The sequence below is a fragment of the Primulina tabacum genome, chromosome 4 (genome assembly GCF_025594145.1).
Source record: "Primulina tabacum isolate GXHZ01 chromosome 4, ASM2559414v2, whole genome shotgun sequence".
Lineage (NCBI taxonomy): Eukaryota > Viridiplantae > Streptophyta > Magnoliopsida > Lamiales > Gesneriaceae > Primulina > Primulina tabacum.
In genome coordinates this window covers 5766133-5792267 of record NC_134553.1, presented here as the reverse complement: position 1 = coordinate 5792267, position 26135 = coordinate 5766133, and the positions used below count along the sequence as shown (strand labels likewise).

At 31.1% G+C, this 26135-nt stretch overlaps 2 protein-coding genes across 3 annotated transcripts; one reads left to right on the top strand and one right to left on the bottom strand.

Moving 5' to 3' along the window:
- Window positions 1-126: 126 nt before the first annotated feature.
- On the bottom strand, window positions 127-5762 carry LOC142542784 (uncharacterized). Its single transcript, XM_075649610.1, has 5 exons — window positions 5311-5762; window positions 3639-4843; window positions 2290-2436; window positions 916-1032; window positions 127-806 (listed from the first exon to the last, which is right to left on the bottom strand). The coding sequence occupies exons 1-5, from the start codon at window positions 5600-5602 to the stop codon at window positions 207-209; spliced, it is 2361 nt and encodes a 786-aa protein (XP_075505725.1). The 5' UTR covers window positions 5603-5762; the 3' UTR covers window positions 127-206.
- A 10151-nt stretch (window positions 5763-15913) lies between these two features.
- On the top strand, window positions 15914-24974 carry LOC142542783 (uncharacterized). 2 transcript variants are annotated; one of them, XR_012819584.1, is made up of 8 exons: window positions 15914-16504; window positions 17497-17571; window positions 17639-18152; window positions 18490-18875; window positions 23473-23699; window positions 23802-23946; window positions 24469-24713; window positions 24757-24974. XR_012819584.1 is itself a non-coding variant. In XM_075649609.1 (7 exons), exons 1-7 carry the CDS (start codon window positions 16094-16096, stop codon window positions 24595-24597), a joined length of 1887 nt encoding a protein of 628 aa, XP_075505724.1. In that variant the 5' UTR covers window positions 15914-16093; the 3' UTR covers window positions 24598-24974. The 2 variants fall into 2 exon arrangements, 1 of the variants encoding a protein (XP_075505724.1); XM_075649609.1 differs by having other exon boundaries at window positions 24469-24974.
- The last annotated feature ends 1161 nt before the right edge of the window (window positions 24975-26135 follow it).

Below are 26135 nucleotides of genomic sequence, written 5' to 3'. Positions count from 1 at the left end.
AACGTTTTTCTTGCAAGGACATAAAAATATGATTTTATCAACTGAAAAGATAAGGTAATTTCCTTTTCAACAATAAATGTAAAAAATAATAAATAATAAATAAATAAAAAATTAGGCAACACCGACTTCTCTGTGTAATATCATACTCTGTTTCTTCAAAATTTCATTACCATAGAGTAAGCAATTATATACACAAATATATATATCTACAAAGCAACCGCTTTCTTTATAAGATTAAATACAGCAAAAATAAGCACCATCCCCACAACCTTTTTCGAAGCTAGCACCCGGAGATTTATCCTTAAACGATGGTTCCTCATGAATTGCACCCCAGATTCCCCCAACCACATAATCCAAGAAAGAAGAGAAAATGATACCACTTTCACTGTTTCCTTAGGTCCACACACGTTTCTTAGGCCACTTGGCACCTCCACGTACGACCAACCGTGACCTCCTTGAGTGCAGTGAACCTGGTTTAGCCCAAAACACTCGTTCATCCAACTCGATAAATTGATAAGTAACTTTGCAAACCATGCAATCTCATCATCAGAGATGGGCCGTTTCATTGAGTCACCCTTGTATCTAATCTCATCCCCCATTAGGTTACCAGAACCTCTCGGCTTAAAGATTTCATGGTATGACTGATGACAATGTCTGAACTCCAATGCTCCAGATGATGGCTTTGTAATTGGGCCTCCAAATAACTGGTTTACTTGGGCTTTCAATGAGTTGAGATTCTGTAGATTCTGAACGACATTGTTTCCAGAAAGTGATTGCAGCTCAGCCTCCGCACGCAACAGAAAGAGCTGGGAAAAACAACTCACGAGTAAACACAATGTGACTAAAGCACATGGTGTGTGTGTGTTGGTGGAGGGGGTGGGGGTGGGGTGGAGGTAGAACTGCTATAGTTTAAACCTGAAGCAAATGATTTCCACCGTCTTCATCATTAGCAAACAGTTGTAGATCTTTGTTCCAATTCTCATGTAAAAAGGATCCATCTGTATTGCTCTCGCATAGGCCATACTCCCAATCCTAAATGTGTCTCCAAAACCAGCAAATTATAAAGGCTATAATACTGATGTACACATAATAAAAGTAGGTTTTCTATGTCAAGAATACAGATATAGACTAACAAGGCTCCGATAATCCTACTGAATACAGAATGTTTGAATCTGACAATGAAACATGTCTGAAAATGGTTCCCTTGATCCTAACGAATACACTTCTGAAATCATTTGAATCTGGCAATGAGACATGATATGAATCTAGCCAGCCACTATGCGTTTCAAGAACCAATCCCGAGAGGACGCTTGAAGATGTTGAATGTTGCCCTTCATCCAGCCAATGAAGGGTTGGAAACAAGGCTCGAGGGGTTCGGGTTGCATCACAATCAAGTAGAGGATGAATTGGAGGAAGCAAAATTTCCAGAACCCTCGGCGCTCGAGCGGTCAAATTCTACCGCCCGAGCGGGAACAAGCCAGAAGACCTGGCGCTCGAGCGGTAATATCCTACCGCCCGGGCGCGACTGCTGCGAGGAGAATTCTAGTTTCCTTAGTTTAATTAAATTCTAAATTAATTATTGATTTGTTATCTTTAATTATGCAATTTTCTATATTTAGGGTTTTGTTTTCTATATATAAGCTAGAATACCATGTAAACTTAGAACTTTTCAGATTCATTATTTGATATTTTATCAAAGTTTAGAGTTTTCTCTCAAACTTTTCAAAGATTCGCTTTGTTATTCAAAAATCAAACTTATCAAAGTTTTTAACTTTGTGGCGTTTGTCGATCGTGCTTGTGCGGATTGTCGTCGACTTGTTCTTCGAAGGTTCGTTATAATCTCGGTTGTTTATCTCGTGATTATTTGTTGCTAGACTTTTCATAGTTTAGAGGTGAAAATCACAACACACACACTTGATTCAAAAGATCGGGACAACAACGATTCTTTGTTCGTCAGTGAATTGAGGGCGCGATTTGATTTTAATCGTGTTTGCTATTCGTTCGTACAAAGATTCACGTCAAGACATGTCCATGATGCCTTGGCATGTGTATTAGAAGAGTAGCAAAAATTTGAACTGCTATAATGCAGTCCCTGAGCAGCCGCAATGGCGACTTGGAACTCATAACATAGAGCAAACATACAAAGAAAAATGATAACTGATCGTTCGTTTACTAATGCAGAAAAATTGGAAGTAAAAAAGTAAGACATCAAGGACATAATATACAACATATTTCCCCCAATAATAGACGTGATCTTCAGAACTAACATTTAGGTAAAAAAAGACAAACCTGCAACTGCTGGCGAATTGTGGGAACAAATCTGTTTAACATATTAAGCATCGATTTAGATGATTCTGTAACTTTTGAACGGTAAACGGTATCTACGTTTTTTAGGAGATCCATCAGCTCATTAGACGAGGTTAATATGTTAATAACCTGCAAAAAAATTTCATGCAAAAAAATGTTAATCGGGAAAATTGTACTACCTGAGATAATGCATATAGTATCATTTTTTTTTTTGGAAGAGGAAGAAAGAAAAACTGCACTACTCCTTAAATTGCAACCACTATTATTTACCAAGCGTTCCCTTTAGCAAAAGTTCTACATTGTTAGATAGTGCCACTAATGTTCTGAGGCTTCCATCTCCTGTATGCACTTTCAATCATTGAAGTCCTTGTGCAAACTCCGACAGTCAAAGAATCAACTCACCGGACCAAACTTATTCGCGGTAGACCATTTCTTATATATATTTGTAGAACGAAGCATAAGTGCATAACTAAGTAGATAATTTTATCATCTCTTGCTACAATGTTAGTTCCTTCATAGGACAGTATTTTAGATCTAAATATGTGATGTCCTATTCCCAAAGACATCCCTGCCAAGTAATCCATCATGATTGAATGTGTCTCATGATTTGAAATCACACTCACAAAAATTGTCCAACGAGAAAAAAAACAAAATTAATATCAACTTCCCAATTTCATGTGAAACGAAGCATATTACAGGATTACCAATTAAATGACAAAATTTAAGCGACACTGCCAAGAGTTAGCCAGTAAATATATTTATCAAAGTTCTTTTGCTAAAGTTCTCATATTTCAGAATTCTCTTAGTGAGGTTTAAAACCAAGAAGGTGTAAACAAGATCTAGAATTCAACAAATTGCAATAGTCTTCCTCTTACATCCAATTCTTTTAACGTTAAACAGCAATGTATAATATACCATTCCAATATATAACCATGATTCATCTTTATGTTAACATACCATTTACTGCACCTCTATCCAACATAGAACAATACCTCAACACAGGGAAGAGAAAGCATCGAATACAAAAAAAGTATTTGTTCGACAAAAAATTTATCTTCTAAACGAAGGGAAAAAAGAAGAATCCAGATTTTAGAGTCAATGGTCACGATTCGATTTTTGGATTGTGCAGAAAAGAAGAAAGAGAAAAATCTTAAGTTGTATACAATTAAATATTCTTGATGTTTGATCGGTGACTTGTTTTGCATGTTAGTCATTCGAAAAGTAAAAATTAATAAATAAAATGGTTAACTTATGATTTTTTGATGCAGAATAAAAGTGACAAATAAATGAAACAAAAAAGAAACTTGAAAAGTTTCTGGATGGAAATAGACCTTTGCGACCATCTGAACTACTGCTTCTGTATCTGTGTGAAGGAACTTGTGTGCAAATCCAATAAAATGCATGACCAAGGAGCTGTAAAACAGGTAGTTGGTCAATACATATCCCTGCCAGGAAGATGAGTATTCATGAGATGTCACTCTTGCGACACTTTTGGCTGTTTTATGTGAGATTCCGGAAAGTTCATCAAGATCAGGAAACCCTTCAAAACTAATGGACCAAGGTTCCATGTGATTAACCCAAAGCGAAAATACTTGTGATGCATTCTTTATAGATGTTCCCATCGGACAAAATAGAAATGTTCTCAAAATAAATCTGTATAACGGCCTCTGAATCAGTAAGTTCCAAGATCCATTGGAATGTAAACTAGGTGCAGCATCACTTGATTTGACAACATCAACCAAACCCGATACCCTCCGTCCAGGACTGCCAACATAATCAATCTGATCGGACTGTTTTGATGCTGGGATCGAATTTATATTCAAATACTTGACAAAAACATTCAACACATCAGCAAGTCCTGCAGTAGGTGGAGTTTCACCCAGAACTGAGTTAAAAGGAAAAGTTATTCCAAATGACTTGCACAAACCCACAGGCAGGGGTGAAAAGTCGTTATCAACCAACCAAAAATGGATGAATGTATAAACAACAAATTCTGCCCGCTCGATTGCCGAATTATCATAACCAGTAGAATATCGAAGTATGGACCGATAATATGGTTGATTCACATTCAGATCTCCAACCGGAACAAATGAATTAAGATAGATGTATAGTAGCTGTACATACAAATTACACTCGGTCTTCTTTTCTGTTCCACGTTTAGCACTTGAAAGACCAGGGATTGAATTAGACCAGTTCTCAAACCTAAATTTCCTAGGTCTCTGAACCTTCACAGCCTCTGAACTCTCACTATTTCCTCTACAAACAGGAGAATAAGCAAACCAAAACAAGAAGTATTCAAAAACATTTAATTGCACCTGATATGAATTGATCTTAAGAGAATCTTCCACGACCCTAGTCGCGAACAATGGGCATAAGTTAGCCAAACCTAAATAATCTCGTTCATTCTGAAGCATGTACCTAACCCATTCTGGCAGACGTTCAACTGGAAAATAATACTTAACAAGAGACAAACGGTCCACTTCATAGATTGCCGACAACAGCACTCCATTTGGTGATAGAAGGTTCAAGAGTTTACCTGCAAGCAGACAAAAAGCAGGGGACACAGGGACAAAACATATCAGTCGCCCAAAATATTTTTAAAATCCCAATAACCAATATGAAATACGAGAAGGAACATGCAACAAACACGTCCAAAACAAATAACAGAAAATTGCATACTACTGAAGAAATAAAATGAATATAACTACATGACTGTCTATCTATGTCCAGACAACAAACCAAAAAGAAACAAAAGCATAGCAATGACTATAACTACAATGCAAAACTACTTACAGTCCCAGAAACAAAACAGCTGAGACTAGAAACAATATCAAATTATCACCATAAATCCGATCTTCGTACATAATCCTACATCGACTAAGCTGGTAAAGCCACGAAGAAACGTCATAAAATCCCGAAAGCTTCTGAAATGCAACCCATCGACACAGGCGTTCAAAATCAATTAGAGCCTGAATTACAAGATTTGCGTGTGCATAATCTAACCTGTAAGCTCCGAATCATTTTCCAACGCAGTAATATCGATCCACCCATTGGTAAAGAGACGCCTCGGAGCTGAAGGAGGCGAGGAATCATCAAAACCAAAGAGTCTGCAAATTAGGGTCGGGAAAGTGATGGAGAAAAACCATCTCTGTTGGTCGGGGCTGTGCTTCCCGAGAAAAGACTCCACGGCAGAGCAAGCGACGGAAATCTGAGGCGGAGACGTCGCGGCAGCTACGGTGGAGGCCAACTCCGTACACTTGTTCTGCGCGTCGGTGGCGTAAGAACGAAGAATCATGTTGTGGCGAGAGAGAGAGAAGTGAACGGGCGAGGGTTTTGAGGAGATTTTGAATGAGAGAGGGGCTATGGCCCGTTGTAGGAGAAGAAGCTCGAAAAGAAGGCGACGTGGCGTTGGGTTGCGTCTTCCTCGATGGGTGCATGAGATGGTAAAATGACCGTGACACGTGTAAATCAGATGAATGAAGGCTTTTGGAACTATAGATTTCATACACACTGAATTCAATATAGATTGGAAATCTATTTTTTTTTTTAGATTAGAATGTGTCACGTCTAGATTCGGAGTATGTGTTTACGTGACTTTACAATAGATCTTTATATGAAAATGATTAAAAGTTATTATAAAAGTCTACTCTAACACATTATAAACTCATTTTAAATCATTCATTTTTATCATGTGGGACAAGATGGTATCACAATTATCACTCCTTCAGAACTCGACGTCCTCGTCGCGGCATGACCCTTCGATCCACTAGCGTCGAGAATCTAGAGGTGACTCTCATTATGTAACACTTCGTCTCAAAGGTTCAAGAGGTGGTTCTCGTGCACTAGCACTTTGCCCTGCATAGCATTTATTTCCCGATGTTATTTGCCGGTGACCGGCTCTGATGCCATTCTATCACGTCACGAGCCCGGGCCTGCATCTGCGTGACTGCACAATGGGCCCCTATAGCAACTACTTCGTATTCGTCATTGCTTTAAGAAAATGATTTAATCAAGTTGCTATTGCAGCCCATTATAAACTTATTTTAAATCTTTCATTTTTATCATGTGAGACAAGATGTATGGCAAGAAAAACAAGACATAAGCTACAAATTCAATTTATTTTTCTTTTTATATAGTGTTTTGTTTTAATTATGAAAATTTTGAATTTATTCAATAATTGAGGTATTTGAAATTAATTCTAATTTATGTTCTATTGTATTAATAAACAAGGCATGAATTTAATATTTCATTGTTAACAATAAAATTATAAAAAAATCTATAGATTTCAAATACATTCATTTAAATGTAGTCTTAAAACTAAGTAGTCACACACATTATTTTTATTTTATTTTATTATCATTACAATGAGAGTCGGGTTTTCATCGTGTGTGTACTCGCTTTATCCTAAGCATGTTTAAGGGTTCTTCGGTTGCAGTCCAATTTCAATCGATTCATCTGTCGAAACTTCGTGAATAGTACAAAACCCAAATGATTACGATTCCAGGACAAAAACCTTTGAACCAATTCGAATCGAAAGTTCAATTTCGTATCATCGAACCAGCTCTGACTAGTTCAAAGCCATGTTTTTTATTTTATTATTTATTTTATGTACAAAAAATATATTTTTTTATAGAATTTTCAGATGATAAAAAATATTATATTAAAAATTACAAACACAATCGGAAAAAAATTATTCGTTTATTGAAATTTCAACTTAGAATAATATTTCAAGTTTAGTTATATATATATATATATATACACACATATATATATATGGTATTTGTTCTAATTTATGTAACTATTTTTTTTTTGAAATGTAATTTATGTAACTATTGTATTAATAAACAAGTCATGAATTTAATATTTCATTGTTAACAATCAAATTATAAAGAAATCTATAGATTTCAAATCCATTTGTTTAAATGTAGTCTTAAAACTAAGTAGTCACACACATAATTTTTATTTTTATTTTTATTTATTATTATTACAATGAGAGTCGGGTTTTCATCGTGTGTTTACTTGCTTTATCCTAAGCATGTTTAAGGGTTTTTCGGTTGCGGTCCAATTTCAATCGATTCACGTGTCGAAATTTCGTGAATAGTACGAAACCCAAATGATTACGATTCCAGGACAAAAATCTTTGAACCAATTCGAATCGAAAGTTCAATTTCGTATCATCGAACCAGTTCTGACTAGTTCAAAGCCATGTTTTTAATTTTATTATTTATTTTATGTACAAAAAATATATTTTTTTTATAGAATTTTCGGATGGTAAAAAATATTATATTAAAAATTACAAACACAATCGCAAAAAAATTATTCGTTTATTGAAATTTCAACTTAGAAAAATATTTCAAGTTTAGTTATATATATATATATATATATATATATTTATGTAACTATTGTATTAATAAACAAGGCATGAATTTAATATTTCATTGTTAACAATAAAATTATAAAGAAATCTATAGATTTCAAATCCATTCGTTTAAATGTAGTCTTAAAACTAAGTAGTCACACACATTATTTTTATTTTTATTTATTATTATTACAAAGAGAGTCGGGTTTTCATCGTGTGTTTACTTGCTTTATCCTAAGCATGTCTAAGGGTTCTTCGGTTGCGGTCCAATTTCAATCGATTCATATGTCGAAACTTCGTGAATAGTATGAAACCCAAATGATTACGATTCCAGGACAAAAACCTTTGAACTAATTCGAATCGAAAGTTCAATTTTGTATCATCGAACCAGTTCTGACTAGTTCAAAGCCATGTTTTTAATTTTATTATTTATTTTATGTACAAAAAATATATATTTTTTTTAGAATTTTCGGATGGTAAAAAATATTATATTAAAAATTACAAACACAATAGGAAAAAAATTATTAGTTTATTGAAATTTCAATTTAGAATAATATTTAAAGTTTAGTTAAATATATATATATATATATATATATATATATATATATATATATATGAGGTATTTGAAATTACTTCTAATTTATGTAACTATTGTATTAATAAAAAAAGGCATTAATTTAATATTTCATTGTTAACAATAAAATTATAAAGAAATCTATAGATTTCAAATACATTCATTTAAATATAGTCTTAAAACTAAGTAGTCACACACATTATTTTTATTTATTATTATTACAATGAGAGTCGGGTTTTCATCGTGTGTTTACTTGCTTTATCCTAAGCATGTTTAAGGATTCTTCAGTTGCAGTCCAATTTCAATCGATTCATGTGTCGTAAGTTCGTGAATCGTACGAAACCTAGATGATTACGATTCCAGGACAAAAACCTTCGAACCAATTCGAATCGAAAGTTCAATTTCGTATCATCGAACCAGTTCTGACTAGTTCAAAGCCATGTTTTTTATTTTATTATTTATTTTATGTACAAAAAATATATTTTTTTATAGAATTTTTGGATGGTAAAAAATATTATATTAAAAATTACAAACACAATCGGAAATAAATTATTTGTTTATTGAAATTTCAACTTAAAATAATATTTCAAGTTTAGTTTTATATATATATATATATATATATATATATATATATATATATATATAAATGAGGTATTTGAAATTAATTCTAATTTATGTAACTATTGCATTAATAAACAAGGCATGAATTTAATATTTCATTGTTAACAATAAAATTATAAAGAAATTTATAGATTTCAAATCCATTCATTTAAATGTAGTCTTAAAACTAAGTAGTCACACACATTATTTTTATTTTTATTTTATTTTATTATTATTACAATGAGAGTCGGGTTTTCATCGTGTGTTTACTTGCTTTATCCTAAGCATGTTTAGGGTTCTTCGGTTGCGGTCCAATTTCAATCGATTCATGTGTCGGAAGTTCGTGAATCATACGAAACCCAAATGATTACGATTCCAGGACATAAACCTTTGAACCAATTCGAATCGAAAGTTCAATTTCGTATCATCGAACCAGTTCTGACTAGTTCAAAGCCATGTTTTTTATTTTATTATTTATTTATGTACAAAAAATATATTTTTTTTATAAAATTTTCAGATGGTAAAAATTATTATATTAAAAATTACAAACACAATCGGAAAAAAAATATTCGTTTATTGAAATTTCAACTTAGAAAAATACTTCAAGTTTAGTTATATATATATATATATATATATATATATATATATATATATATATTCTTTTCTAGATAGAGCGATCGAACCATGAAACTTGGGCTACTATGCGATTTAAAAGATTTAAGTTACACAATTACCACCATGATAGCTTTTGATAAAGTAGTAAGCGCTCGTTCCTACAGTTGGTATGAGAGTCAATGTCATATGATCAATTCTTATTGATTGCAAGAAGTGCACTTATATGTAGAATGATTGTTGAGGTGTAATAATTGTATCTACTGGGTAGAGCGATCGCACCACGATACTTGAGGTGCTATGCGGTTTAATATTTCAGTTGCACCATTACCACCAGCTATAATTTTTGATATAGCGGCAAGCGCTCGGTCCTACATAGTAAATTTAAACGATATAAAATACATATATAGTTTATATAACACAAGAGAGAAAAATAAATATAAAATCGGGTTAATTAATTAAAATAGTTTTGGAATATTCTTCTACTTCATTGTGTTGGCTCGCAAATTCATTGGTAGTATTTGTCGTCTTTTTTTATGCGTTAAACTAATCATGTAGTAATAGAAGTACGGGAGCGACTCTGAATAAATATTGTATCTCTGATCTCCAATTATTCGGCCTCATGTTGAGAAGACCGACTCGATGCTACACTTGAGCATTGAACTGAAAATATGTGTTTTGTATTTGATTATAAGATTACATATTGTCTTGAATTTTCTTTCCACAACTGTAAAATATCGAAGTTATTCTCATTTGAAGATCCTGCTTAAAAAGAATTGTAGTTCGTGTGATGAGTTTATGGATATTGATCTTTCTTAATATTTATGGTGTCCCAAAGTCCGCAAAAAGTTAATTCCAGTTGATTTGTCAACCAAAAATGCTACCGAATATGGCTCATTTACAATCCTTGTTCACATAATACTATTCAAACATTTTTTTAGAAAGATTGTCTCTGACGTCCTATGTTCATCGACTCTATTCTCTAATACTCGCCATAATGTTAAAAAATGTAAAGTCATGTAAATGATGTAATTAATTATTCGGTGATTTGACATAATTAGAATAACTATTGAGTTTAATAATTAAGATAATTAATTGTGCCAAATAAATTTAAAACATGTGATAAAAAATGTATTTTAGAATATTGGATGTTGAGGTTCAATAATTGTCTCTTCTAAATAGAGCGATCGAACCATGAAACTTGGGCTACTATGCGATTTAAAAGATTTGAGTTACACAATTACCACCATCTATAGCTTTTGATAAAGTAGTAAGCGCTCGTTCCTACCGTTGGTATGAGAGTCAATGTCATATGATCAATTCTCATTGATTGCAAGAAGTGCACTTATATGTAGAAAGATTGTTGAGGTGCAATAATTGTATCTGCTGGGTGGAGCGATCGCACTATGGTGCTTGAGGTGCTATGCGGTTTAATATTTCAGTTGCACCATTACCACCAGCTATAATTTTTGGTATAGCGGCAAGCGCTGGGCCCTACATAGTAAATTTAAACGATATAAAATACATATATAGTTTATATAACACAAGAGAGAAAAATAAATACAAAATCGGGTTAAATGAGCATGAATTACTGTTTTTAGTAACCAACTCATACTATATTACACGCATATACATATAATTACTTTTTATGGAAATAAGGGATAAAGTAAAGGAGAAGACATTTTGCGCCTCTTCTCTTTGCTCTAGCTCCCTTTGCTGGCCAAACTGCCGGAGAGGTGGCATCGAGCTCAGCAACCCCTTATCCTAGCTGTTGCATCTTTGTTCCAGCTCGAAAACGGATAATATAGCTAGGATCAAAGCTAGATCAAATCCTAGTTGCACGAGGAAGGGGTCGAGCTGCTTCTTCTTCCAGATTTTCTTCTCGCTTTTACAGTGTACTCTAGGACTTGAAGACTCATGTGTATGGATTTAGCTGTGAATTCTTACTATAATTGTGCATCTAGTTCGAATTTAAGCTAAAAAAAATGTAGTTGTGTTATGTATCATTAGGTGTCATGTAATGGGGGTAAGTTCTTAAAGTTGTTGTGAATTTTACAATGGGAATTTGTAGTGCGTTGTGTTTGCTTTCTTTGATCACTAGAATACTCGAATTTCAATCACTTATAGATTTGATATGAATTTTATACCAAAATGTGTCTACACCGTGTTATGTATTTGAGTCGGGATGAAAACCTACTGGATCTCGGGAATATGAGTTGTGTACACTGGGATTGTAAAATTTTGGTTTAAATCAAAGTTGCAGATCTATAATTTATCTTCGAAATGAAACCAAAATAGTATAATTCCATTAAGAATCGAGATAGTTATGCATGTGTTCGTGGAACTGCTATGTTATAGAATTATGTCCATGAATTATTTTGATGCAACGTGTTCTAATTAATTCTAGGCACAAACGATTGAGAATTTAAAAATGTTTTCAAAAATACAAACTATATATTTGAGTTTCTTTTCATTTCTAATTGACAGATATTGATTTGAACCAATAATGAGTTATATATGAATTGTATGCTCTTAAGTGCTGAATCTTCAAACCGTGATAGAACGATCTGCACTTGGTTTTCTATTTTTAAGTATATGAGCAAGTCAAAATGATCAAATATCACCTTGATGTCTTTTGATGAAATATTTGGCATATTATCTTATTTTTAAAGTTGTGAAGATCAAATTTGAGCTTGTTATGGTTCAAAATCGGTTTAGGTATGTTATTGTTCAATTATTTGACATATTTATGTCATTTAGTTTAGGGCATTATATTATGACATTCATGTGGAGGTATATCATTCTTGTGACATGTTCATCTTGTTATTTTGTTTTCCTGGCACACGTGATTATTTCAGAATCAGACAGTTGCTTTCGAGTCGAGTTATCCCTGATACCGATTCCGATTCTGATTCCAAACCGGTTCTGGTCTGGAACCTAGATCAGGACCGGTTCAATTTTGGTTTACTTTTAACAAATCAGTACTTTGGATTGGTTTCGGTTCCAGTTCTTAATAGCCAGTTATTAACGTGGTGGTTCCGATTCAGTTTCAGATTGAACTGCCCTTTTATGCATGCTTAATTTATTCAATCAAATGTTTAGTTGTTATTATAACTAGTAACTCATGCAGCGGCCTGGACATATTTTTAACATAATTGATTTTTTTAGAATCTTGATTTATTGATAATGATAAACAATTCATGTTGAAACTTTTAAGTTTTGTGATATGCTCGTCTTGAGATATTAGCTTTGGATTATTAAAATTTAGCAATGCGAAAAATTCAGTAGTCGATAAGTTCAGCAGACCACTTGCTCACATCTGATAGTTCTTCAAGGTTTATCGAAATAAATGGACAAGCATTATTGATCATCATCAGACTACTGGATCTTGTCAACAATCATTTATGAACATTTGATTTATTCTCTTTATTAATAGAACATAAAATAAACAAATTGAACATTGAGAAAATGTTCAGTATTCTAGTTAAAAAAAACACTTTATGAGGGATTTGGATGTCAGTGTCACAAGCATTCATTGTCGCCTTACGTTCTTGGATCAAAATGGATGACACATGACAAAGTGTGTGAGGCCTCAGTACGAATCATTTATAGTCTTTCATATCCGAACACTAGAAAACACCGATAAAAGGCCAACAATTATCTCATAACAGACTTTAGACACTTGTGCGATTTATCGACTGTTATCATTCTATGAACTTTGCTGAAAATACTTGAAGCACACTCTCAAAATCTTATCAGTTTTTTTAGAAATCATCTTGTGCAATAGTTACATTTACTTTATTCTCATACTTCTATTATCTTTTAAGTGAGTCTTTATAACTAACATGAATAATCTTTTTCTTCGAAAGTTCGTGTTAAGAGTTGTGAAAAAGTCGATAATAAGAGTTTCACTATGCATTGTTAAGTCCTGTTAAATTGGGTGTTTACAAAAATTGTAAATATCAAAGTATTTTAGTGAATAACCACAGAAAACAAAAGAATAAGAGACGTAGAAGACTTTTATCATTCGAACTTTCAGAAACAATCACCAAGTTTTTTATTACTTCTAATTTTGTTCGCAAAGTTCGATAGACTCATTCCGCATGGCATTTCAATTGTATGTTGATCTTTGATGGTCGAGATCATACTTCTATTATTAACATTATCAGAGGTCATTTAATACTCAATATAAAAAAATCGTGAAATGTTTATTCAACTCATCTAAAGCACACTCATCGAGCATAACAATTCATTTAGTTATTTTTGGAATTACCAAAATAGGTCGTTGTGATAACTTTATTAGATAAAAGAATGAATATTTTTGTCCACCCATTAAAATGGTTAAGTAGTTACGACATATTGTTTTAGTGGTGATTACAATGCAGTTTTGCGGTTTTTTAAAAAAATATTCAAATTGAATTTCCATATATGGTTGGTTAAATTTTTTTTTTAAAATTGAGGTTTTACATATAGAATTAGTTTTACGATTTGAGCGGTTTCAGACGGTTGCGATCTGTTTGCGATTTTTCTATGAAAAATATTAGAAAATTTATTCGAAACAATAATAATACAATGTCTTCCAAATATAAAATATAATTCAAATAGTAATATTCAATATTAAACTAAGTTAACATTTGAAAAACACAACACACTCATAAAAAAAAACATTTACACTATTTTGTATTTTTTTTACTTTCGAACTTTAATTAATATATTTGTAGTAAAATAAATAAATATTATAATAAAAGACTAATAGGAAGAGTAATTAAGAACAAAATGAGTTTTCTTTGTAGAAATATTAATTTTGAAAAGAGTTGAGATATAGTGAATGACGACTTTTTAATTAGGTATTTTTTTTTATAAATTATTAGAACTTAGACCAAATAGTATGACAAACAGTTTAGGCGCGGTGTGGTTTAGTGCGGTTTTTGGCAAAAAAGCGAACCGTGTACGTGGTGCGGTTTATAATTAGTATTTTTAATCGCAGTTTTTTATAAAATATTAGAAAAAACAGTGTGGTGTAATTCGGTTTGGATAATTAATAAAAAGTTTTGATCACCCCTAAATGGTTTGTGTATTATTATACAGTGTACCTTGATCAATATATTAATTATTTATTATGCATCAATGAATTCATTATATATAAAATATAAAAATTATTTGTAATATAAAATTTTATATACCTTCTATATTATCTGAAATTCAATCAATCATATAAAATATATAATTATTTATTCTTTATTATTCCATCTCCAACTCAAATAATTTGACAATCATAAAATTAAATTTTTTTATCATGTCCAATTACATTTATTCAAGTAAACATGAACAATGTTTTCTTTTAAAAGTTTAGGACTACGCTCAATTCATTTAAATTTTATAACAAGTGATACAATTATTTTCTTTAAAAATGGCATAAATACTCTCGATCAATGTATTTATTTTTACATTTTCCACCTTTATTTTTATACATGATATTGTAAGTAGGTTTTAATTACAAAAAATAAGTTTTTTATGAGTTGTTCTTACAGATTTATATTTATGAGATGAGTCTTCTGGTCCATATTTATTATAAAAAATAATATATTCTTACATAAAATAACACTTTTAATAAGAGTATGTCTCTTGTGAGACGGTCTCACGAATATTTAACTGTGAAACGGGTCAACCATACGGATATTCACAATAAAAAGTAATACTCTTAGCATAAAAAATAATATTTTTTCATGGATGACCCAAATAAGATATTCGTCTCACAAAATACGATCCGTAAGACAGTCTCACACAAGTTTTTGCTTTTTAACTAATTTATATTAGGTTGAAGATCTGTCTAACAAAATTGACACGTAAGACAATCTCACAAGATTTTTTTTGTTTGAAATTTGAGTAAGTCTTTTGTGAGACGGTCTCACGAATTTTTATTTGTGAGACGGTTTCACGAATTTTTATTTGTGAGACGGGTCAACCCTACCGATATTCATAATAAAAAATAATATTCTTAGCATAAAAAATAATATTTTTTTATAGATGACCCAAATAAGAGATTTGTCTCACAAAATACGACCCTGTGAGACCGTCTCACACAAGTTTTTGCCATAGAAATTTTTATAAAAATGCTCAAATATAATTTATACGTCTCACACAAATTTTTGCTTTAGAAATTTTTATAAAACTGCTCAAATATAATTGATACACAAAATATATATTTTCTTAACTTTAATTTTACACACGGTAAACTTATAAAAAAAATATTAATTTGTAAATAAGATTTAAATATGTAATAATATATGATTTAGAAGATATTAAAATATTTAATTTCATAATTATTTTTCTTATCTTATTATAAAAAAATTTAAATAAATTTTTTTTAATTCGAATAAATTTTTTAAATTAAAAATAATTTTATATTAATTATATAATATTATTTGATAAAATTAAAAATAATAATCGCACCTAATGGCCGACATTGAAGTATAGGCGAAACGTTTGACCGACGATCAGTGCCATCTCCGACCCCGCCTTTAACTTCGATCTATCACGGCGTCGGAGAAGGGAATCATCCCCATACCCACAAACTAACGAGAACTTGAGGACCAGACCTATCCTCAATCACGACTTCCGAGCCTGAAACCTCTTCATCAATGTCAACTCCGGAGCGTTTTCAAAGGCTGTCTCCAGAACACCAAAAACGTACTCAAAATCCCAGAAATTCTAAGAAGGTTGATAAAGGAAACGAGGAAACTTGGAGTTCTGATACTGGGTCCGGCTCAATATCGAGGCTTGATTCGGATTATGATAATATACACGATTTAGAGGATGATTCTAAGTGTGTGACAGTTTCAAAATTGAATCTTGATTGTGATGGAGGTGAAAAGAATATGTGCGAAGCTGACAGTAGAAAAGTAGTGGAGAATGTTAAAGGATCTCGTTTTAATGACAATAATGATTTGGATGATGCTGGAAAACGGCTGGAGGAGCTTAGAAGTAGTGTTGAAGAACCAGAGTTGTCGGAGGAGCAGGTGAGCGTCAATATTCAGCGGCAGGAGGATGAGGTACTCAAGTGATGATGCTTTTATTTCGTTCTATCTTGATAATTATTGTATGTGCCTTGTTTGTTTGTATCTTACTTTTTCGTTCTTTATTCCATAAATGTGCTTCTCCAATGTATTATTTACCTCTCTGTCTGGTGTAATGAGATCGGCTATATGCTTCGGTCTAGCTATGAATTTCCTGGTGAAATCTTTGTATTGTATTTTCACATAAGTTCTATGAAAGAATATATCCTTGTTGGTATGATTGACTAAAAAGCTAGCAGCTTTCTATAGCAAAAGTAAAGCGTTTCGAAACTAATCTAAAGTGGAGGAACGTGGGGTACTTTGCTCACTATTTGATGCTATTGAAGCCAGAAAGACTCTGTTACAAATGTGGAAAACTTACCTCGATGATACGTAAGTGCATGCAGAACTTAATCGAGTTATGTGAGTTGCTGAAGTATTTTAGAAATTGAAGGCATCACCTAAATGGATTTTCATTTAGGTTGAAGGGAAAACCAAAATCTTTTGCATCACAATGAAGAAAAAGCACTGATTAGATCATATTTTTATGACGAATGATAATGACTGTTAGTTAAACAAGTAGGAGGACGTTTAGATAAGTGCCGTAATCCTGAATGGGTATTTTCGGTTTGCTATAAAGTTGAAGCTATCATATATTTTTTATGTAGGAACCCTTGTTCTGGTATTTATATAGCTATTACTTTTCCTTGGTTCTCAAGGTTGATAATCACACATTGGTGGAGTTCTGTTCAGTTAGTCTACACATGGTAAATTCGGTATAAACTGCTGATATCCAGGATTGTGATCTTCTATCTGAAGATTATCTAGCTGGACCGGCTTCAAATCTTATTGGTCGATCTTGTAAATGTGTTGCTTGCGCAAGAACTTATCCGTTCCAAAATAATCTATATCTATAAAAGATATTATCTTTTTCACATATTACAAGGCAGTGATCTCTCTCTCACTGTTTGTGGTTTTCATTTTTGCAGCTGCTAGCTCTGGAATACATTTATGGAGATGATATCGTCATTTTAGACAACCAGAGTGGCTTCAAGTCTTTCCAGGTTATTTCACGATTGATAAGTATATATTTTTGTTGAAAGAAGTTCTAACATTGATTTGGTTTTGCAGATTCATGTTCATGTTGAATTGCCAAAGGGACTTAACGTCATTGCAAAGTTTTGCTCCTCCAACAGCCTTGACAAAAGAGACGACTATTCTCTGGATTTCTCATACTCTTTCAGAGTCGAATATCTCCCACCAATTATATTGACATGTTTATTACCTAAATCATACCCTAGCAACCTAGTTCCATACATTATCTTATCAGTTCAATGGCTGAATTCTGCTAAAATTTCCGATCTCTGTGACAAGCTTGATTCTATTTGGAAAGAACAAGCAGGGCAGGAGATTATTTACCAATGGGTGGAGTGGTTACGCTGTTGTACCCTCTCTTATCTTGGGTTTGACAATGAGATGATTCTTGGGCCTTATGATGTAAAGCATGGAGATATACGGGCAATCTCTGGAAGTGTGTCCCCTGATGTTGACGTTCCTTTGATGAAGAGTTACAATGATGAACACAGCCATGAGAATTTCTGCAGAAACATTCAAGAATGCAAAATCTGTTTTGGCGAGTTTTCTGGTATTTAATCTGGCTCTTTGCAACTTGTTTTGTATAATGAGTGGTTGATGCATGCAAATTATTTACTGCGTAGTCCCTGATCATAGTAAGAGTGAATGTGATTTAATGACATTGTTGTCCCACAATTTGTTTCATCCACTCACACAATCAAGCTCTATCGGCAAAGGATATAAATCTACTGAATCTTTTGTTTTAGGTGGCATTGAGGTTAGTGAGTTGTGGTGTGGCTTCCTGATGATGCTTTGAAAATAACTAGAACCTTAAATAATTTAGGTTCAGAAATTGGCTTTCTTATGATGATTTGGAAATAGTGAATTAAATTGTTGACTTTCATTAGGCTCAGAGTTCATCAGGCTTCCATGTCAGCACTATTATTGCTGGAAATGCATGAAAACTTTTTCTGACGTGCATTTAAAGGAAGGAACAGTAATGAAACTGCAATGCCCTTACACAAAATGCGGGGGCATAATTCCACCTGGTCTGCTTAAAAGATTACTGGGTGAAGAAGAGTTTGAAAACTGGGAGTCCCTTATGCTACAGAAAGCACTTGATTTAATGTCTGATGTAGTTTACTGCCCAAGATGTGAGACAGCCTGCCTTGAGGATGAAGATCACCATGTGCAATGCTCGAACTGCTTCTATAGCTATTGTTCGCTTTGTAGGGAACGACGCCATGTTGGAGTTGCATGCATGACACCAGAGATGAAACTAATTATTCTCCAGGTACGGAGTTTCCATGTTTTGTAAACTTTATTTACACTAGCAAGAAGCACGTGCATCGCACGTGAATATTAATTAGTTAATAAAAATTAAAATTTGATTTTTTTAAAAAATAATTTGAATAAATTTTTTTTAAATTTATATTGTGTTGGTAGAATAAGATTCACAAAACACGTTTTTAGTAAAACACATTTTTCTTATTTTTAGTTTAGTATAAATAGTTCATTTTCTTCCTTTGGATACAATTTTGGAAGCTCATTTATCGCGGTAAACCGAACAATGAAACCTCTCCATTTTCTGAGAAATGTTCTTATGAGTCTTAACATATTGGTTTAGTCTATTGTCATATTAGACGAATAAATTAATTAAGAACGTATATACCTTACTTTCAAAATTGTTTCTCAAATTAAAAATTCAAGCAATTGATTTTATGTTATATAATAAATTATAATGAGTATAATATATAGAACGAATTTAACTGAAATAAATTTTGAAAAAATATATATCTAAGCACCACGTATAAGTTATAATAACCTAAAAATCAATCAAATTATGGATTTTATAAATACATATATAATAATTTATATAAGTGAAGCACACTAAGGACAAATAATTATCAATTTAAAATATTTGTGACTAACTCATCAAAATATTATCAAAACTAATGAAATAATAATATTGATAATAAAATATAACCTATAATATTCAATTTAAATATTATTTAACCTCGTACAGAATTTTTTTACCTTTTGCTTTAGAATTATATATCATAGATAAATTAATTTTCATATACATTATTTAATAAATAATTTTTTTAAAAGTATATAATTTATATTTTTCATTAAGCCATCAATTACAAATATATATATATATATATATATATATATATATATATATATGTATTATGTATTTGTATGTGTTTAGTGATTGTATATTACTGGGATCAGAAAAGAATTTAATTGAGGTGAATAAACTCTTTTAAAAATATTTGCTTTTAAAATTTGTCTTCAATCGTTTTTAGGCGGTTGAAAGATTTTCTCAAACGGTTAGAATATGAACCACGTGAAAAGTGTGAAAGACGATTCAATATTTCTAATATTTTCAACCGGTTGGCAATCTAAACAACAAGATATAGTTTGAAATGTAAAAACTTGTGAAAAGTAAAGACACGAGAATTTTATGGATGTTCGGAGAAAAACACTCATACCCCTTCTTCCTCTGTAGGAAGGATTCCACTAAAACACTTGTCTGATATATATATTTTTAAAAAATTGCTACTAAAATATTTAAATTTCTTATTATAGCTAGCTCTCTTAATTTTTCTATCAGATTCATATTTTATGATATTATTAGTATATTAACATTCATGATTATTGATATAAATTATACTAAATAATTTATTAAATTATTTACTTTCAATTCTTAATTAAAAAATTATAAATATATTATTATTAAATATTATATTATTATATTATTATATACTTATCATGTTATTGTATTATTGCATATATAATTATTTTTCTTATATCTTCTTGTGATACTATGATTTATTATTTAATCAGAAACTACATTAAAATATAATAACAAAATTGCATTAAAATCATAAAATAACATGTAGAAAGAAAATTAAAAGGATAAAATATTTAAAGTTAGTATAAAGATGAAATATTTGAGAAAATTAATATAGGAGTTACATTTTATTCTTGAAGTGATATAAATTATTACAATCAATGTATATTGTAGTGATAATTTATTAGCATTTGTTAGACTATTAATTATATATTATGTGGAATAATTAGGCTACTAATTAATTATATATTAGGCGGAATAAATAAAAAATTTTGATATTTCATTTTTACACTTGCAACGATTAGAAATTTACAAATATATCTTTATTGAATCTAGGATTTGTATTGATGAGGAGGTCATTTTTATTTTTTGACAATTGGAAAACATGGCTAATGATCTACACTTTTGTAGGTATATAGATAAAATAATATTTTTTTTATCAAATATATATTCATTTTTAATGCATAGATTTCCTATAAATTGTGTAGAAAATTTTCATGCAATTAATCTAACAACACACAATTTAAGGGGGTAGTAGAAAATTTACAATGAAAAACTTTGCTATTCTTTTTACACTTTTATAAGTATAATAGTTAAATATATATTCTTTTAATATTTTTAATTATTTTTTAAAATTAAAAATCTATTCTTTTAATATTTTTTCTAAGAATTATTTATCAAGAAAATGTTATTTCTCTAATGTATTTTTATTATCAAATATCAATTCAATTTTTATGTAACATTATTTTCAAAATTTATTTTGTTACAAATTTCTATTAAAAAATAAAAATACTATTATGATCTTCATGTATTTAATGATTGTGTAGAAAATTTTTCATACAATTAATCTAACAACACACAATTTATGGGAATAGTAGAAAAGTTACAATGAAAAACTTTGTTATTCTTTTTACACTTTTATAAGTATAATAGTTAAATATATATTCTTTTATATTTTTAATAAAAAATATATTTTATTAAAAAAAAGCTATTCTTTTAATATTTTTTGTAAGAATTATGTATGAAGAAAATATTATTTCTCTAATGTATTTTTTATTATCGAATATCTATTCAATTTTTATGTAATATTATTTTCAAAATTTCTTATTTTACAATTTTCTATTAAAGAATTTTTAAATTACAAAATTATGATAACTGATTTTGGAATTGAAACTAAGAAAAGATTTAGTCTGATTTTGGTTCTACTGTTCTTGAGAACCATTGTCAGGTTTAGCTTTAGACATTTAATTTAATGTCTAAATCTTAATCAATCTTAGTAGATATTTCGAATATCACCAAATTTGTGTGTGCTGAATTTATAAATTTGTCGTATGTATAATCTTTTTTAAAAGTGCTACTAAAATCTTTACTTTCTTACTATAGTCAAACTCTCCAAATTTTTCTAAGAGCTTCATATTTTATGAGATTATTAACATATTAGCATTCATAATTATTGATATAAATTCTTCTAATAAATTTATTAACCTATTTACTTTCAATTTTTTGTTTAAAAAACCATAAAATATGTTAGTATTAAACTTCACATTATCATATTATTTTATATTTATCATGTTATTCTACTATTGGACATATAGTTAAATTTTTTTATATATCTTCTTGTAATACTATAATTTATTTATTACTTAATTAGAAATTGCACTAAAAACATAATTACAAAATTATAATAAAATCATTAAAAAAATGTAGATATAAAATTAAAAGAATAAAACATTTAAATGTAGTATAAAGATCAATTATTTATAAAGATCAATTATTTGATAAAATTAATATATGATTTACATTTTATTATTGAAATGATATAAATTACTACAATCAATGTATGTTGTAATGACAATTTATTAGCATTTGTTACAATTTTACATATATATCCTTATATGATTTTTTGAATTCATATTAATAAGAAGACATTTGTGTCTTTTCACAATCGGAAAACAAATGAGTGATCCACACTTTTATAGGTATAATATAGATTATTGTCATGCTAGTGTGAAGCATAACTTGAGCTGCAAATCTGAATATAATTGCAAAAAACCATATATTTTTTCACAATTCAGAGTCATGTATCAGTGTATAAATAATTTGAATATGGGAAAATTGCTGCAAATTGTAAGATATGATTATCTTTACGGAAGCTCTCATGAGTTCTCTCATTTAAAAGGCGGGTTCTAATTTTTCATTCCAAGAAACTTAAATCAGAAGTTAGTAATTATTCAACTAAGGTAACGTTTGCAAAATATATGCTTTTAGATAAATGAGTTAAATTTAGAAATTGTGAAGAAAATGAGGAAAATCAGAAGTGGTTAGTGTTTAAAAATAAAGTGAAACGATGAAAATATTTAAGCTAAAGTGTGATAAATAAATGATTTTAATACTAGTTTTTTTTACTAAATTATCGAAAATAGCCTTAATTAGATAACACACCGCTCTCTCACTTCAAATTATTGGGAGAAGAGATTTTCATTTATTTACTAAAATACTATAATCACTTTTGAATAATCAAAATCATCATAATACCAACTTTGAGATTTTGATTAAAATTAAGTAGAAGCTAACGCAAAATCTGGCGTTAAGAAACATGCACAACCGATTTTTTAAAGTGATTAGTAAAGAATCACATTTTTTTTTTGAGGTTGCTAACATTCCCTAAGCTACCCTTGGCATGTAAAGAAACTATTGAGCTACTTTTTATTTTAGTTTTGATAGGCTTTTGTTATACCTAGTTTTTTAGTAGATAAATTCATTGATGTTTTTTTTTTTTTGTATTTGGAATTTTTTTTTGGTTGTGTTGCATAATTTTCAATTGTGATAAATTTGAAATCATGAAAAATGGGTTGATAATTAAGTTTACAAACGAAAAAATTATTTCATGAAACTTAAATTTGATTTAGTCTTGAACTGTAAAAGATGAATTTAGTTCATATTTTCTTCTTCATCTGTTTCTCCTGTGTTTTGCTAGTACCTTTCTAGAATTTGTACATTTACTTTTGCTGGGTCTTGACCTTAATATCAGGAGCGACAAAATTCATCTCAAATGAAAGATGAGCAAAGGCGTCGAGAGCAAGATATGATCAGTGAGATTCTTAGTGTCAGGGAGATAAGTCGTTTCGCAAAACAATGCCCCTCTTGTAAGATGGCTATATCTCGTACTGAAGGTTGCAATAAGATGGTGTGCAATAATTGTGGGCAATATTTCTGCTACCGTTGTAATAAGGCGATTTCCGGATATGATCATTTCAGGTTTGCTGTCCGCTTGGACACAATATAGTTCAATTCTGTTTGGAATTTTGTCAGTAATTATCTGTTGATCTTTCTGGATATATGATATTTTGTTTAACTTAGAGATGGAAACTGTGAACTTTTCCCTGAGGAAGAAATTCAGAAATGGGAGGAGATGAATGGTCGGCAAGTTGCTGGACAAATGCAAGCACAACTATTTGCTGATCATGCTCATCCATGTCCTAATTGTGGTCAGGACAATGTAAAGGTGAGTGAAAGTATCGACTTATTTGTTTGGTTTATAGAAGTAGTTGGATTTTGTAGGAACAGTTTCAGTATTGCCACGTCTCAAGTCACAAGAGATAGCAAGGACTTGAATATTTTGTAGGCAACTGCCACACAAGATTATCGGATAAACTTTATTACTCCCTCCGTCCCAATTATATAGTCCACTTTGTTTTTTCACACATAGTAAGAATGCTATTGAGAAAACAAATTATACAGACAGATTTCCTGATAAACCTTATTACCTTATTACAAATTATACTCACAAACAATGAAAATCAAATACAATTTTACTGGTTGTTAGAAGTAGTAGCAGTAATTTTTTAAAAAGTACAGTTTTGTGTAGTCCCTTGTTTACATGAACGATTATGGTTCCGGATAGTCTCCTCTTTGCGAATTCTTATTAACTTTATTCTATACAAACTATTTTATTTTCAAATTTATTCACCTGTCTAAGTTTTTGGTTAACTCGCTCCTTTGCCTAATTTTGTTGTAATCTTTACAGGTGGGCAATAACAATCACATATTTTGTTGGGCATGCCAAAACCATTATTGCTATTTGTGTAGGAAAATGGTGAGGCGCGGCTCGCAGCATTATGGTCCAAAGGGTTGCAAGCAACACACTGTTGGGTAGATTTCAATGCGTTACACGGCTCAATGTACAAGGTAGAAGAGGCTGTACCAAAGTATTCCTCTATATTCCACAGGAGTTATTATTCTGCATTCTTTACACTAGCAACCGGAGCACCCGTGCATCACACATGGATGATTTTTCTTCCTTTCTTTTTTGTAGAATTTAGTGTACTGTATAATTATCCAAAAGAAATAGGTACCTTAGAGAGACCGACTGGATAGTGTGACTAAAATTAATCATACGAAGGCATAAATTTTCGAAATCAAAGAGGTCATATGCCAAAAGCGAACACCATGACCATTTGGTTTGATTCATAATAAGTGTGAGGCATTCCACATTTGGCGTGTTGATTGTCGATTTTTATCCGACGACGTACCTTGTATAAGACCAAGGTTCGGCCGTTTAGGTGGTTGAATTTTTTTAAGTATTTTTTTTTTAAACATAGATAATCATATATAGTCATAATCATCAATTTTTTATATAAGATGTGTAATTGAATAATGTTTAAGCACAAAAAAACTTCATACAATATAATAGCATCTAAATGATGTGCAAATAAATATATAAATGCAAACCAACAATATAATTAATAAAGCTTCGTCATCATATTAATGTTATTATACTAACAAAGTATTTATAATTATTTTTATCAAAAAATTAATTTAACTTTCAACATGTTGCAGATAGTGTGTGGTAGGCTTGGTAGTTGAGAGTTGAGATTTGAGATTGAGAATGAAAACAAAAGTAAAAAAAGAAAGTGGAGTATGCTAAGGTTTTGAAATTTAAAATTAATTGATTTTGACTAGGTTTTTAAAATTTGTTGAATACAACTTAGAAATCTTGAATGTCCGCCTCTTCGTCGCCTCGTCCGCTTGCTCACCACCTCGACCCGCCTCTCAACGTCATATAGCTTGGGCCGTCTATAACACCCGCCTCATGCGTAGGCGGTGTGGTCGCCTACCGATCGTCATTTAGAACACTGTAAGATTAATTTTGTTTTGTTTTGTTTTTTTGGTTTTTCCTTCAGTTCTTCGAATTGTACACAACTACTGCTAGCCTTTTGGTTTGTTTCTGGGCTCCCCACCCTCACAAGTATACGAATCCTAGAACAAGTTATGGGTTCAGGTGAAACTCTTGGATAAAGCATGACACTGGAAAACTAAGGCGCGAAAAGTGGACATTTGAAACAAATAGGACAGACGCTAGAATTCTCTATTATTCAGGTTTAAAGTCCATTATTCCTTTTTTTTTTTGGGGGATATTTATTTTGAAATTTCTCCTGAACTATTAATGCAGTTGGAGAACTGAGTCGATAAATTCCACAAATATACTCCCAAACGGCAAGGAAGCCTCCAAATATCTAAAACTACGCCGAGGCACGTAAGTACTAAGGAACCACGCATTGCCACGTGGCGCGAATCCAGTGGATCCCGACCGACAGCACATAATCAATCTTGGCTCCTTACAAATGACTTCATTCAACGTGTCAACTTAATAGTCGGTGACGTAAGGGGTCGTTCTCTCATTTTGACATGTAT

Coding starts and splice junctions, on each gene's coding strand:
- LOC142542783 (XM_075649609.1), top strand. CDS start 16,094: ATGTCAACTCCGGAGCGTTTTCAAAGGCTGTCTCCAGAACACCAAAAA. Junction 17,572..17,638: donor GTGGCTTCAAGTCTTTCCAG/GTTATTTCACGA, acceptor TTGGTTTTGCAG/ATTCATGTTCATGTTGAATT. Junction 23,700..23,801: donor TCCGGATATGATCATTTCAG/GTTTGCTGTCCG, acceptor TGTTTAACTTAG/AGATGGAAACTGTGAACTTT.
- LOC142542784 (XM_075649610.1), bottom strand. CDS start 5,602: ATGATTCTTCGTTCTTACGCCACCGACGCGCAGAACAAGTGTACGGAG. Junction 1,033..2,289: donor CAATTCGCCAGCAGTTGCAG/GTTTGTCTTTTT, acceptor AGACACATTTAG/GATTGGGAGTATGGCCTATG. Junction 807..915: donor GTGGAAATCATTTGCTTCAG/GTTTAAACTATA, acceptor TGTTTTTCCCAG/CTCTTTCTGTTGCGTGCGGA.